The following is a 14,957-nucleotide window of genomic DNA, read 5'->3' on the forward strand; positions in this document are numbered from 1 at the left end:
GAATAAACTTTCTGAATTTAGAAATGTTTCAAATTATTCAGGTTCAAAATCATGTTTTTTAATATGTTCTGTCCGAAACTAATTAATGGTTGTGGTGAGTATTGCCGAGCAGTGATGGCCAATGTTACTTATCATAGTTTATTGAGAGCTTCACTAATGACATCCACTGCATTGACCACGGCTTTAGGGAGCTTACTCCCAAAGAAGCCAAAATAAGAGAAACTATGATATATTTTGTTGGGCAATCTTAAAAGAAGAGAATTGGTGCAACTTTAGATTCTTATAAGCAGTTATTTCAAATCACAATGTTTGTTAAGCATTTCGTATTAGGATGCCTTATATATTACTTTAAGCAACAATCTTAGTCATGATGTGAACCGTGATGTTTCCGAGTTTCAGTCTTCATGTCTTTTGCGTATTAGTGTTATTATTTTGGAACATGGCAGTTAATCTAAAGTCTAAACACACCACCAGAATGGTATATAATGCCTAATATGTTACATGATCATTTCCATTCAGCCAACAAACACAAGTTTTATTATGATACAAGAGAAATAGGTTGTACGAATTTCATTCATAAAAGGATGATGTTGACGCACATAGAACAAGAATCTGACAGTAAAAAATATGGCTTCTGCGTGGTAGTCTCAGGTTGCAGATCTTAGATCATATGTTGAAGATCTTGGACAATTTCAGATATAGGCGGTCTGAATCCTGGTTCCATCTACAGACAGAAAGATCACCAGGCAGAGATGTAAAAAGTGACATTGCTTTTTTCTCATCTAGATTGGTGATGAATGATTGTGAACTATACCTGTAGAGAACGTGATATGATATCTGCAAAACGTGACAACGATTTCATTGGATATGCTCCGTGTAGCGACGGATCAACCATTCTTGTCAATGCATCGATGTCATGAAGCCGAGGAATCGCCCACTGAGCTAGTGTCTGGTGCCCCCTTGGCCTTGTCCTGCAAAACCAGGGATTTTTCTTAAGTCAAAAATATATTCTCCACTCTTTTGTGTTCTTACTGTTATCTCTTCAGAGTATGCTAACCTGTCAAATGGTCTGCGTCCAGTGAGCAATTCTAACATCACGACCCCAAGGCTATATACATCACTCTGACAAGTGTAGCTTCCGTACTCAACCTCAGGAGCAGCATAACCCGCCATCTACAATTTTGTATGCAAACATCATTTCCCTTACAGTAGTACTCACTCCTATGTCAGGATTTGGGATCTTCAAAATCAGACAACAAAGAGAAGTTTTTTACCTGACTCGTTGGGCGTGGTGGTAACATATAAGCCAAACCGCTGTCTGCAACACGTACTGAGAGCTTTTCATCAAGGAGAACCTTGGAAGACTTGAAATTCTGGTGTACAACCGGCGGTTGGCATACCTCATGAAGAAACCTGAAACCAAACTCTTTAAGTTCCTAGATGTTCCAAATATAGATTGGCATAACACTTTTGAGGCTCATTTTACTTACTGCAATGCCCTGGAAGCTCCTAACGCAACATTCATACGCACATTCCAGGTGAGCTTTTTGTGCAATTTGCGATCCAAATGTAGTGCATCTTGAAGTGATCCATTAGGACAGTACTCATACACAAGCAGCCTTTGACCATACTCATTACAGTAACCAAGAAGCTCCAATATATTCCCACGTTTAAGTTTCAACACATTGGAGACCAAATTGAGGAATTCACCATCACTCTGCGTTCTGTTGATGGTATTGCTCAGCTTCTTCACCGCAAGATACTACACATCACAGAGTGTTTGAAACATAATAAGATATCAAGATGTAAAAGAAGAGTCCACAATGGCCAAATTGTAGAAAAGAGGAAAGTGTCACACCTTCCCATGAGGAAACACAGCTCTGTAGACATTACCAAGCGACCCTTCCCCGATTATATGCTCTTCTGAGAAACTATTTGTGTATTGCTGAAGTGAAGCAACGGTGAAGACGGTAGCGGAAGATGAAGAATTCAAGCCCGGAGGAAAATGAGCCGCTCTCTTTGAAGCACCATCATTGGCCTGGAAATGCCTTGGTGGTTGTTGTAGCGGTTTTTGCGGCGTATCAACATCCTTATTATAATATGAAGTAGGAGGCATCGGTCTCCTGCTCTCTTCAGCCCGTGGTGGCATAGGGTACCCGTATTTCCTGTCTCCAGCTCCATATCCATCGTAAGGCTTAACCATGGGCTCTCGGGAAACTGTTAAACAAAAGAAAACCATTTTGAGGACAGCTAATGAGTCAAAACTCAAGTTTGTTTTCTTGGAAGGAATAGAATCAGTGTACCTTTTCCCAAGGTGGGGATTGGTTGAGATGGAGGTTTATTGAAGTATGGTCGTTGAAAATCTTTACGAGCTTCAGCACCATATCGGCTATATTTCTTGCTTCTAAAACATCTCCACAGTGTAACACACAGACCCGATACAAGAACTATTATGGCCACTGAAGAAACGACTAGAATGATTCTTTGAGTGGACCAGAATTTTCCTGATCCTGAACCTGAAGGAGGTGATATTTGCAAGGTAGGTTGCCCCGAGACAGGGTTCCAGGGATCTCCTCCTCCTCCATTATCAGTAGGCGGTGACCAAACCAGAGGTGGTGATGGTGGTGGTCGTTGCAATGGAGCAAAAGGAGCAAAAGGAGCAGGAGGGACACCGGAAACAGGAGGGACACGGGTAGCAGGAGGAGAACGGTGAGTAGCGGGAGGAGGATCAGCCGCAGGCGGAGGCGGTGTTATAATGGATGTATTGAACGGAGTTCCATCTTTTCTGCGGTTGTAATGACGATAAAAACTTGAACGGAAAGAGAAAACAATACCAAAGCGGCTTTTCTTGAAAGGTACTTACTTGAAATTTGGAACTTTCAGCAGATTTGGCGGTATAGGTCCCGAGAATAAGTTGTTTGCTACGTTCCTGAACCAAAAAGTATCATAAACCATAGTGAGTTACTGAAGTTGGCTTTATGGTTGGAGTCAAGAAGAAAGAGTATGCAAGGCGAAAGAAAAGATTACAAATCGGTTAAGAAAAGATCCTCTATAACGTCAAGTGTTCCAATGAGCTTGTTGTCCTGCAAGTACCTGCAGTCCAACCACATTAGATATAAGACCAATGGTAACAATCTGTTTTTACCTTCATATTCCAAAATATGAGCACTTACAATATCTTAAGAGCCGCTAAGTCTCCCATGGAGGGAGGTAAACGCCCGGTAAGTATGTTGGACGATAAGTCTCTGCATTAGAAACTAAACACATAAGCGAAAGACCACGATGAGAGGAAAAAAAATGAGATTAAGAAAGGAGAAAACATACAGTTTTGTCAGTTTTGATAACTGCTGAAAGTAATCGGGTATCTCTCCCGATAGAAGATTGTTTCCCAACGTCCTGAAGGGAAAAGAAAAGAGTCTGCTTTACAACCGAGGGAAAAATCGCAGATGCAAGAAGAGACGGGATCTTCTTTAACAAAGACTTACAGTTCTGACAACTCGGATAAAAAGGACAATGTAAAGGGAATGTTCCCAGTGAAGCGATTGCTAGAGAGAGATCTGAAACAAGAAAGTGAAACCATAAGGGGAGTGTATTTTAACTGTTTAAAACTGTTGAATCATAAGTATTGCCATTAAAAAAATAGTCTATTCTTAAACGCACAGGTTTCGGATGGAAGAAGGCAAAGCCTGCGGAATCGTCCCTGAAATATGATTGTTACTGAAGTCCCTGTCCATTCAAACAAGGAAGAGAAAAAGAATATCATAAAGCACTCTTTTTTAATGTTCTTTATTAGCAAGAAGCCTCAAAAGAGACATGAAGATGAAACAAAACAAAACAAAACAAGAAGCTTAGCTTACATCACTTGGATCGATGAAAAATCAGCCAAAGTATCACTTAAGCCTCCACCTACCTTCATACCGTGTATCCTTCTGCAGCCAAAAACAATAATCACCTAGTCAGAACCTGAATAAAGTTTCTTCTTTTGGTGACTCTTAAGCAAACCATGATAAGAGTTGAACGAGCAGAAGAGGAAGCATACATTTCCGTGATGTTTGAGGAATCACAGACAACACCTTGCCACTTTTCTCCACAAGGGTCTCCTCCAAAAGCAAGCCAACGAGATAGAGATGGTGCGCCCAAACTAATGTACAAGTTATTAATCGCTGAAACTGCAAGAGGAGAAACAACAAATAAACCCATCACAAATCATTTATGCATCTTCCACAATTTCTAAAAATCATTGAGTACTTCTGAAAATAACCAATTTAATTGAGGACAAACGCAAATTTCAGGGCTTTGAACTAAACCCTAACAAAAGCTTATTTGTCAAAAACCAAAACTTTAGGGTTATTGAATCTTGTCTCAGAGCAGTAGAATCTGCCAATCTGGAGCATTGAAGACAAAGCTAATGCGTTGTCTAGTTTACCCTAAAACTGATGCAAGTCACTTTCACTTGACAGAACTCATAATCTAGTGTGTTCAATAAACAGACAAAGCAAAACTAAAACTGAAAACTTGCAGAAGGAAGAAGAGAATGATTACCATCTCGTAGATTGGTGACTCCAGCCGAGAACGGCATTGTCAAGGCTAAAACAGAGAGAACAAAGAACACTTCTCGTCTTGTAAAGCTCATAGCTTCAGTCTCCACAGAAGATGAGGAAACCCTTGTACTTGGATTATACTGTACTGTTTGTTTCCAAGAAAACTTCAGGTAAACGAAGTGTTTGAGGTAATGTGGAAGAAAACCTTAGGAAGGAGAAGGAAAAACAGGGATTTTCCTGATTAAAAGGGAAAGTGAAACATAATTTCGTCGGATTTTAAGGGGAGAGAGAAAGAGGAAAATAGTTGAAGAGTGAGAGTGAGTGAGAGAGAGAGAGTAGTGTGTTTTGTCTCGAAGAACGAGCGGCTTACAAAAGCCAACGGCTTTGTTTTCTCAGTTCAAGGTTTCGTCTCAAAGTGTGAAACAGAAAAACTTTCAAAGACTTCTCTCTCTTGTCCAAATTCTTATGTTTTTTTTTTGTCCCCTAATGACTAATGCTCATCTAACTATAGTTTCTTCATTTATTTTATTTTTACGCAACTGGGTTTTTCTAGTGCCATCAGGTAGAAATGAATTATCGTTTTGATTCAATTCTATAAAAAAAACATTGTCTTCTCCAAGAATACTAAGGAAAACATTCTGTGTTTACAGTTGTAAGTTGTATATATCAATTGATAATTCACAAATGAAAATATTTAAAATCCAAATAATATAGGTCATCCATTAATTAATTCACATATTTATGTGATATATTATCCGTTAGCCAAACTCCTAATAAATCGAAATGATATAATTATCTGCTGACTCAATTACGGACTTATATTACAACATATTCAGTGCGATGGGCCAGGAAAGGAGTTAAGTGGAAAAGCTCTGCTAAGTGTTTTATGGTAGAAGATAGTGAGACCCTACGCTGTCAAAATTTTCACCCCACTCCCATTTTTATCTTTGGTAATCAATGCTCCTGGGTTGTAAAAATGTGTGCTTGTGAGATTATTGTTTTAGTTGTTTTATTATTATTATTATCCTACAGATTCTGATGCCACAACACAAAAAAAAAAATTATATATATTGGTTGATGTCTAGATGATGTTGTAGTTAAGTTACTTAGAAAGTTGAAACACTTACTAAAACTTGAAAACTATTACAGATATCTTCTAAAGTGTATGACTAAAACTTAACTTTGTGCTACAAACTTTAGAAAAAAAGAGACAAATTCATGATTACACTTTATTGTTTTTCTATTAGCATTTAAGAATTCTGGTTTTTTGTTTATAGTTACAACTTACAATCACTGTTTATCGTTTTTTTAGGAATATATATCTAATTTGTATTTTATTGTTTTGTTGATGTGATGGAGGAGTTGTGAACAATTCAATCGTAATAATAAAATGGCATGCCATCATTTCATAGCTTGAGATGAGATTAGCTTTGATATTCCGCATATGTGATTAATTCTGATATTTTACATGAACTATTTATGATCCGAGTAGACATGGTTGGTGAATCCGTTTACATGAACTAGTGGGCTGCACAAACATGATATGGGCTAAATTGGTCGATAATGTGATTGTAAAGCCCACTTGAAGGAAGTTACCTCTCGTTGGCCTAAAACGCAAAGAGATTTCAACGGCTAAAACTATCGTACCATACTCAATCCAAACCAAGATGCCAATCATGATAAACCGAACCGATATCAAATCAAAATACCGAATTAATTTTGGTTTTACTTATCTACATTTGAGAATTACTTTTTATCATACAACAACCAAGAGATTCGGGACAGAAACTAAAATTAATTACAACTTAGGAAAGTAACAAATACTCTGTCATCTAAGAAATTTCTAGAATCTAGATACTATAAGAGTGTTAGTTACATGGTGAAAAGTTAACATGATCTCTCACTTTACATGATTAGTCTTTCAGCTAACTAACAAGATTCAAATTATATTTAGAAAATTTTACATACATTATAAGTTATTACGTAACTGAACTCGAACCAAAACTATATCATACAAAAGCAAACTAAATTGGGATTCACTTTGATTCTTGTACTTGAATAACCTGAAAACCCAAATCAATAGCCTTGTTATATAAACCACTGGTTGAACCATCAATTCAAACGTTGCGTTAATCGAATAATGATTGGCGTACTAGTATATACAAACAAAAATTAGTTATGAGATTGGCAGATGTATTAATGTTGATTCAAACTATTGGTCTCTTTGAAAAGGTGTTTAGGCAAAATATATAGATCTTATAAAGTTAGGCTTTATTTTTGTCCTTAATTTTTAACATGGTCTCTCATTACCTAAAAAAGCGAAACAAAATTAAAGAATGCAAATGGTACTTTTTGGTCACCTGTTAGACCAGAGGATCCAAGGCATACAACGAATGTTTCATTTATTTAAATTAATACTAGTTTCCTTTTACTTCAAATTTTTGTTTTACACTGTTCTTCCCAGCATTTTCTGCCCTACCATTTTCGATCCGTTATAAATCAGACTCACAACAATATAAAAAGGTTATGGTTTTTTCGAGGGACAATATGCATATCAAAGTTTTAGGGGAAAAAAGTTATGGTTTCTCAGAGTGTCGAACATCTGAAGTTCGATAAGTATCAAACTTGATCAGCCCAAACTTCAGTTTTCAAACTTTATTCATATCAATTTGCTGTGATGCAATCTACAGTTTTAAAATAATATTTAACTGATGAGAACGTATGTTTTTATCCTGTTTTCATTTATTTGATATGCCTAAGCATGACCACAAAGTTGAAAAAGGAAATGAAAAAAAAACATAAAGTATGCCCACCACAAACTTTTTAGAGAAATCAACTAACGGTAAAAAAAAAACTCTTTTCTCGCCGAATTTATTCAGCATTCATCCAAAATTTTTAGTATACGTGATGTGGGGTACAAAAGGACAAGCAAGAAAACGTTAAAAAGCAAAATCTTTACAATGCTATCTCCAAAAGATGGAACCTAAATTGCCATGGGAAAAAAAACGTTTGAATGATTTACCAGACGAAAGAAAATCGAAATTTGTAATTTACAAAATAAATACCTGATCTCAAAGTATAAATACTACCTAATGACCAAATTGGTGCATCCCAATATTGATTAAACGATTGAAGATCTAAGCTAAGGTGACAGAATTTGATAGAGTGTGTATAGAAGAGATTTAAGTAAGGCTGTGGATATAAATATTCCAAACATATTAAACGATTAGAAAATAATATTCGATAAGACTAGTTTTTGTTATTTGTTACATGAACACTGAACATTTTAACATATTATCACTAGATTTTAACATTTTACAACTGACTATGTCTCTATGTCTAGGATAAACGAATCTCATCATATAATATCCAGTATCAATTGTATAATACATAATCTCAAATGTTGATGTATGTTCGTCATGTAAAAGGTCATGAGAATCTTTAAAATTCGACATTCAATAAAACTTGTAATAATAATATATTGGATTTGTTTGTAACTGAGCTCTATATACATACAAATACGAGAGTTTAATCTATGAATCAACTCTTAGACCAGTATACAACAACAATTTGATTCTAATAATTAAATACTTCGATTGCTAAATTTTTCATTTAACTGTTGACAAAAAAGTTCATTTAATATATAATTCACATCACATATTCAAATAGTATGTTAATGTAGACGACAACACAAAGATACTAGTATAAATATTAGTCTACATATTAGAGTCTAGTCGTGTATATGACGAAAGCTCAATTATGCATTATTTGAACGAGAAGAAAATTAATATTTTTTTCATTCACATAAAATAAACTAAATTTAGTGTATGGTAACTTTTGGGGGGGGGGGGGAGTCAAAGTTAGGAAGCCTTTGCTTGCGTCTGATTTTTTTTCTGTCAGAATATATAATAATTGATGTCACAGAAGTAAATCTTTTGCCGTCCAACTCACACATCATATAGTTTCACTAATATTTGACCAAAAAAAAAAAATAGTTTCACTAATATTTCTTTTCTTTTATAATCACCAAAATTTAAACAAATCTTGTATAATTGCGAATTTTTATGAATACTAATAGATGAATAACTTCGAAATTGTCGACAACAAAAAAATATAAAACCAATACAAAGGTAGATTAACGATATATTATGATTAAACCGGAGATAATTCGAGATTATTAGGCCCCGGGATACTCGTTCTTCGTAATAGTTTTATAGAAAGATGAAACACTCTAAGGAAACAAGAGGGTTCTCAAACGAGTCGTTAGAGGTAGAATTGCAATTCAGCCCTGCCGCACCGCAACTCGACAGATGATGATGACAGTCTTGATCTGACCCGTTTTTACTCGGATCAAAGCTGACCCGACCCGGAGACTGGCCTTTTTTCCTCATTGCTCCACCATTATCCGTGCAATAATGGTTCGGATTTCGAGTCGGACCCATCATCACGGACCTGTTCATTGCCGGCGACCTGGACCTCCTCCTCTCGGACCTTTCAGTCGGATCTCTCTGACCAGAGCTCACCGAGCCAGTTCCTTCTCCTCCTCCTTCGATGTTTCTCTTACGGGGAGACATATCGGTTCTCCGGGTCGGATAATTAACCATGACCCGGTTCCGAGATTTCGCCGGAGATCTCTGTCTCACTCCCTGCGCTTTCATCTGTTTTACTTCTTCCTCGTCGTACCCATTCACGATCGAAAGCAGACTCTCGCTCAAACTACAAATTTCCGAAACCTCCGATCCTTTTTCCGGTTCAACCAAACCGGGTTTTGTTAAAACCGGGTCTGGAGCAACGTCGACAGCTCCGGGTTTCTTCTCCTCGTCTTCCGGAATCTTGTTCGTCGTCGTCTCAATTGCGGAATTGTCGTTCGAGGAAGTTATCAATGTGGTTTCGGACAAGACTTCTTTGACTACTGTCTCTTCCTCGACAACAGATGGAGACGGTGCTGTGTTCTTGCCGGAGACGAGATCATCTTTCTGGTCTGAGGTGGCGGAGCTGACGCAACAACCCATAACAGAGTTGGAACGGTGGTTAAGCGGAGATAGTGAATTTTTTTTTGGTGTTTCACTGTCTTGGCAGCAGACTGAATGGGAAGTGAGACATTTTTTGGGTATTTATTGGCAATATTTTGGATTTACAAAAGTAACAGTGAGTGAGAAATTAACTTTCACTAAAGTTTTTACATTTTTTTTTATTTTATTCATAACAGTAAAACTAATAATGTATCGTGACCCAGAAAAGTATAATCTAGACCAAACTCCAGATTTATCTTTAAACTACTCGAATTTTTTTAATCATTTAAAATGTTTAATTGAAAAACAGTCAAGAGTCAGACTATATATGTACACAGCTAATTGAACCGAATTAAGAAAATGACTAGTAAAATTGCCATGCAAAAAAAAATTTGCTCCCTCCGCTTTCATATTTTGACTGAGTAAAATAGTACAAGTAATGAATAATGCAATCTATTTTCACATAGTGGTATAATATGACACTAGACAAAAGTACAGTTTCAATAGTGAATGAATGACTATGAATGTGATTGTGAACTCGTACGCCTTATTTTGCCCGTCTTGTAACGGACTCGGTCAATCCAAAACGTGAATTCATGGGGCTACTGAGAAATCTCGACTCTAATCCAATCCGTCTAAGTCACGAGCTAAATAAAAGACGCAAGTTTTAATACATTGATATTTAGAAACAACTTAATTTTGAAGCAAATTTACGTGCATTCTAAAGTTCACTGCCAAAGACTTGTATAAGTCAACTTTTCCGAGAAATAATTGTACAACACATATTACATATGACACAAGTACCATTTACAATGACCAGACGAGAGAGAAGAAAAAAAGAAAAATTGGTGTACCATTTACACAACAGCCGAATCCACATTGACTACACAACAAAAGACTTATGTCTGCATTCTAAAATCTATCATATTTCAGATTCTTCACTCACTAACATAAAGATTTCTAGTTTACACAAAAGTAACAACAACCAAATCCGAAATCGTATGTCGATCCAAAACTACCACTGGAACTTTAAAAATAGCAACTCTTTAAAAAAAAAACTAACTCTTAAAATACAAAATTCTTCAACACCTATTTACGATTAGTTAAAAAATTTCCATGCTAGAATTTATATCCAAGTCCCTTTGTACAGATACTAGTAAAGCTCACATGACTTCCATTCTACTCTACCATCCACATGTTCGAACACTCAAAATTGCAGTATAATCTCAAAGCCCAAGTACTCACTTTTCATTAGTTTTCAGTGCTGAATGTGTACTTCAATCTGCTAAAACCCCAATTACTCACGTTTTCAGTCTTCCTTATTGTATCCTTATTATGCCCAAGTTCAAAGCCGATTTTCTATAACATGCAGTTTAAATGTTGATTTTTGATATCAGTTTATACTTATTAATAGGGGTCACTGATTAGTATTTCTCCACAAAAAGATTAATTCTCCAATGAGAATTGGGGTTTTTAGGGATGAAGGTGCAAAGTTCCAAATCTTAGAGAAAGAAAAGAGAGACTACACACTCTTCTCTTCTCTGTAAGTGATTCACGTAACAAGCAAATGACAGAGAAGCTATAAAAACCCTAGTCAAATCTTGAATATATGCTTAATTATGCTAAGGGCATAAACCGGTTTCTGATCCTAAAGCTATGTACACAAATACGGATAGATAATTTCCCCGAACCCAATCAATGTAGCGAACTCACCGGGAGAAACAAAAAAAAAACAAAATGAGAAAACAAAAACATCCGATGCCATACTCAACTCTACTCAATGTGGTTGGTCGCTCGAATGTTTAATCAGCCAATGGTGGTACGAGATAAATAAACAGTCTTCAACATTCTTGAATGGAGTTTGAGTTGGAGGAATCTCTTGATGAGCTATGTTGATGCTGAGACTGTGAAATGTGTTGAGGAGGACAAGGCACAGGGGCTGGATGAGCTATGAAAGTGGGAATATCATCTCCTGGCATTAATACCGATACTCCGTTTGCGTAAACAGTCATCTGCATATCGATACATCAGAAAATCAGTCATTCATTAACTCAAGAAAAACAAACCAGAAAAAATATCCAACAGATAGAAGAAGCAGAGATTCTCATTAAAGAAATTTATTTCATGAGCCAACAAAACATAAGCAAATAAGAATTTGAGTGGGAGAAGACAATGACAGATCTAAACATGTGTCATTGTTCCCCAACAGCAACTCAGGTTCATAGGAAGAAAAGGGCAAACACACTTGTCTTAAGCTTACATTTATGGGTCCTCCCATGTTTTCGAATGGTTTTATCTAGTCTTTGATCACATGGTTTGTTCCATGACCATGTAAAATCAATCTATATATCCCAATCAGTCTTATTCAAAATGACTATCTCAAACAAGAAAACAAGGTATAATAAGAGGACCACCGATCATTAGGGATGAAGAGGAACTAATCCAAGTTTAAAACCCATTTTCAATATTCAAAGTTACCCATTTCTCTAATTCCATTCAAGTTCACATATGTTTTGAGATATCATTAATCTCTTTACTCCTTTATTCTTTACATGAGATGATAGTCAAGAGAACTATGCAATCTACATGAAACTATTTAACCCCCAAGAACATGACTAAACTCTAGCATTGGAGCAATGTTAGGTTTCAAGAAAGCTAGTGGGGCCATTTGTGTTCCTAGGAAATGTCAGTCACACATGGTTTAGACTTAGACGTTAGACCTCATTTTTCCATCTACAACACGCATAATTCGTATCATACGCGTCAATAATACTTACAAACGAATCAATCTTCAACAAACAAAACTTTATTACACGTCTTTCCTGTCTCCTTCGTCATTATGAGGAAGAGAAAGCAAGAGAGAAAAAAAAAAGGAGATTCTGAATGACGAAAGAAATCAATGAATGCAATCACCATATATACATCGATATATATACTCAACAGTGTATGCATGTGTGAGTGAGGAAGCTTATGAGACATCTTTAATGTTGATGATGTAAAAGCATGTGCAATGTTGGGTCTCTTTCAATACTCAAATAGTACACAGAATCAAAACCTTATGATGTTTTCTCCTTCTTCTTTTGCGATGAAAGTGTTTACATCAAATGAAAATAACCGCCCAAGATTAGAAATACAAACTTTTTTTACCTGGAATAATTACCCAAAAAAGACTTAACCTTTTTTCTCTACACCAAATTTGCATCATTAAACCCAAAATCCGAAGATTTAAGTTAAGAAAGAATCACAAAACTGAAGCTTTTCTTTAGTTCCTGTTTTACCCATTGTTCATCTCAAGTGTCAAAATCAGATTTGGCAGGAAAATAAAGTAGAAAATTTTCTAAATTGGTCAAAATGTGTCAACATTTAAGAGTACTAAGTAGACAATAATGCGAAAATTAAGGAATTTTTTTTTCTATCGGCTTTATTCTCCGAATTGTTTTTGAAGGGAAAAAGTAAAAAAACTTGCCTTGGGAGATTGATAACCGAGCTTAGTCGCAGGGCCATTGAACCCGACCCGAGAGTCCATACCCGAAGAGGAATCTGGGTTAGTAGTTGTGGTGGTGGTTCGAATCAGTCTCTCGAAGATGGCCATGACGAGGAACATTGAAATGAGTATCGCAGTAGCGACGAACCCAAAGGAGACGGCGTTAACTGAGTCGTCAAATCGAGATTTCCACGGCTCTTCTCGCCGGAGATTCATCGGAGCTCCAATCGGCGGCCATGGATGGTTCATGCTCGTCTTCAAGCGCTCAAGCTCTCTCATTTCTGTATTAAAACCGAAGAAAGGTTAGTTTCGATTTAGTGTAGTGTTGTTCGCTTTCTGGGAGTTCATTAAGGTGAAACAGAGAGAGAGAGAGGGAGAGAGAAGAGGAGTCAGATGAAGAAGGAGAAGAGAGGGAGCAAGTGGGGTTAATATGTAAGAATGTAAAAGTTTTGGGATTCTAAGAGAAATTAAAAAAAAAAAAAGTCGTAACTTTTCGGGGACACACATGTTGTCCTTTATTGCACAGCTTTTCTTGAGAACTTACAAAGAGAATAGTAATTTTTGTTTACTAAAAGATTATAGAAAAAGCATAAATATATGCAGAATCTTTGAACTAAAGTAGTGACGAACATACTTTGTTACCATTAAGGACACGCGTGACTGGATGATTATATATATCTAGTAAACATAATTGGTTAATCCTAAAGTATTAACTACAAATAAAACAGTATATTAAAGTCAATACTTGTTTATTCTAATTTACATCGAATAACACATTTGTCGAAAATAGTATACTAGTAACAAATAAAAGAACACTTTTGCTATGGTTCGAGTGATCGAGTCCAGAGAAGTTACATATCTAAACCAAAACCTAGAATGAACATAGTTTAATCCGATTAATCGCTGTTTTGATTTTCTATATATTTTTGTTAACTCAAAGTTTGGTCTACAAAACAAATCCGATAAACCAAAAAAAGGCAAGAAAGTATTTTGCAGGCAATTATTTCTCTTAATCAAAGTTCACTGAGGCAGATAAGGAAAAACAAGGCTGGAACCAGATTAGAGAAACAGAGTAAAATGCATCACGACAAGGAAGACAAACTTTATTTCCATGAAACTTGAGCAAAGGAGTACAAGTCAAAATTGAGGCCATGATTCAAAGCAAATGCTCAGAGCCTTGAAAATCCAGTAAAAGTGATCCATCGATATCATGCATGGAGTTCGAGAATGGAGAACGAAGTCGTTAAAATTATCTCTGCTGCTCTCTGGTAACTACATAAAAAAAATCCGTCTTCTTTAAGCCGTAATATTGTGTTTGTTCACTTCTTGTTGTTGTGTACCTTTTTTCTTGTTACATCATCTCTATGGAAATTTTTCTGGATAGGATAGTTGTTTTAAGAAATTAAAGACGTATGGCTTAAATGTTGCTTAACTAGTAAAACAAATATGTTAACTTGCAAATAATAACAGTTATCTTATACTCCATTTAGACATCACATTATCTCAAGACTCGAGTATGTGTAGACTTTTAGATGATAACCTTGATTTTAAAAGAGAATTTTAAAATTAATTTTGGAAATACTTATATTCTTACAAATTGTTAAACACAAACAGAAAAAATCTTTAGGGATTCATTTCACAAAAGTATGAAATAAACTGTTGTAAGGTGGCACAATGATCATCGATTCATCATTTTAGAATCAAGAACTAAACTCATTATAATCTTAAATCTAATTTTCACAATGTAAAATTACTTTTTTTTTGGAACAAATCATCTACAATTACTTTAAAATAAGCTAGAGTACAATGGCACAGTGATCACCATTTTAAAACTAAGACCTTATACTCGTTACAATCTCAAATCTAATTTCTACAATGTACAATTACTTTTTTTTTTTGTGAACAAACAATGTACTTGGT

At 35.8% G+C, this 14,957-nt stretch overlaps 3 protein-coding genes across 3 annotated transcripts; all 3 read right to left on the minus strand.

Moving 5' to 3' along the window:
* Nucleotides 1-506: 506 nt before the first annotated feature.
* On the minus strand, nucleotides 507-4,800 carry LOC18993765 (protein STRUBBELIG). Its single transcript, XM_006417323.2, has 16 exons — nucleotides 4,543-4,800; nucleotides 4,040-4,169; nucleotides 3,858-3,929; nucleotides 3,661-3,726; nucleotides 3,486-3,557; nucleotides 3,325-3,396; nucleotides 3,174-3,245; nucleotides 3,028-3,093; nucleotides 2,864-2,929; nucleotides 2,304-2,785; nucleotides 1,859-2,217; nucleotides 1,491-1,762; nucleotides 1,275-1,413; nucleotides 1,058-1,173; nucleotides 815-971; nucleotides 507-724 (listed from the first exon to the last, which is right to left on the minus strand). The coding sequence occupies exons 1-16, from the start codon at nucleotides 4,631-4,633 to the stop codon at nucleotides 662-664; spliced, it is 2,295 nt and encodes a 764-aa protein (XP_006417386.1). The 5' UTR covers nucleotides 4,634-4,800; the 3' UTR covers nucleotides 507-661.
* A 3,845-nt stretch (nucleotides 4,801-8,645) lies between these two features.
* LOC18993766 lies at nucleotides 8,646-9,609 on the minus strand. The gene has a single exon (XM_006417324.2). The coding sequence runs from the start codon at nucleotides 9,551-9,553 to the stop codon at nucleotides 8,753-8,755; it is 801 nt and encodes a 266-aa protein (XP_006417387.1). The 5' UTR covers nucleotides 9,554-9,609; the 3' UTR covers nucleotides 8,646-8,752.
* Nucleotides 9,610-11,152: 1,543 nt separating this feature from the next.
* Nucleotides 11,153-13,483, minus strand: LOC18993767. Its single transcript, XM_006417325.2, has 2 exons — nucleotides 13,020-13,483; nucleotides 11,153-11,565 (listed from the first exon to the last, which is right to left on the minus strand). Exons 1-2 carry the CDS (start codon nucleotides 13,314-13,316, stop codon nucleotides 11,395-11,397), a joined length of 468 nt encoding a protein of 155 aa, XP_006417388.1. The 5' UTR covers nucleotides 13,317-13,483; the 3' UTR covers nucleotides 11,153-11,394.
* Between the last annotated feature and the right edge of the window lie 1,474 nt (nucleotides 13,484-14,957).

The sequence above is a fragment of the Eutrema salsugineum genome, unplaced genomic scaffold (genome assembly GCF_000478725.1).
Source record: "Eutrema salsugineum unplaced genomic scaffold, Eutsalg1_0 scaffold_5, whole genome shotgun sequence".
In the NCBI taxonomy this organism is placed as follows: Eukaryota; Viridiplantae; Streptophyta; class Magnoliopsida; order Brassicales; family Brassicaceae; genus Eutrema; species Eutrema salsugineum.

What these genes read in the sequence shown, in the direction of transcription:
- LOC18993765 (XM_006417323.2), bottom strand. Translation starts at nt 4,633, where the DNA reads ATGAGCTTTACAAGACGAGAAGTGTTCTTTGTTCTCTCTGTTTTAGCC. An exon ending in TTTTCATCGATCCAAGTGAT is followed by an intron (nt 3,727 to 3,857) that starts GTAAGCTAAGCT and finishes TTGAATGGACAG; the next exon opens with GGACTTCAGTAACAATCATA. An exon ending in GGACGCAGACCATTTGACAG is followed by an intron (nt 972 to 1,057) that starts GTTAGCATACTC and finishes CTGGTTTTGCAG; the next exon opens with GACAAGGCCAAGGGGGCACC.
- LOC18993766 (XM_006417324.2), bottom strand. Translation starts at nt 9,553, where the DNA reads ATGGGTTGTTGCGTCAGCTCCGCCACCTCAGACCAGAAAGATGATCTC.
- LOC18993767 (XM_006417325.2), bottom strand. Translation starts at nt 13,316, where the DNA reads ATGAGAGAGCTTGAGCGCTTGAAGACGAGCATGAACCATCCATGGCCG. An exon ending in TCGGTTATCAATCTCCCAAG is followed by an intron (nt 11,566 to 13,019) that starts GCAAGTTTTTTT and finishes ATCGATATGCAG; the next exon opens with ATGACTGTTTACGCAAACGG.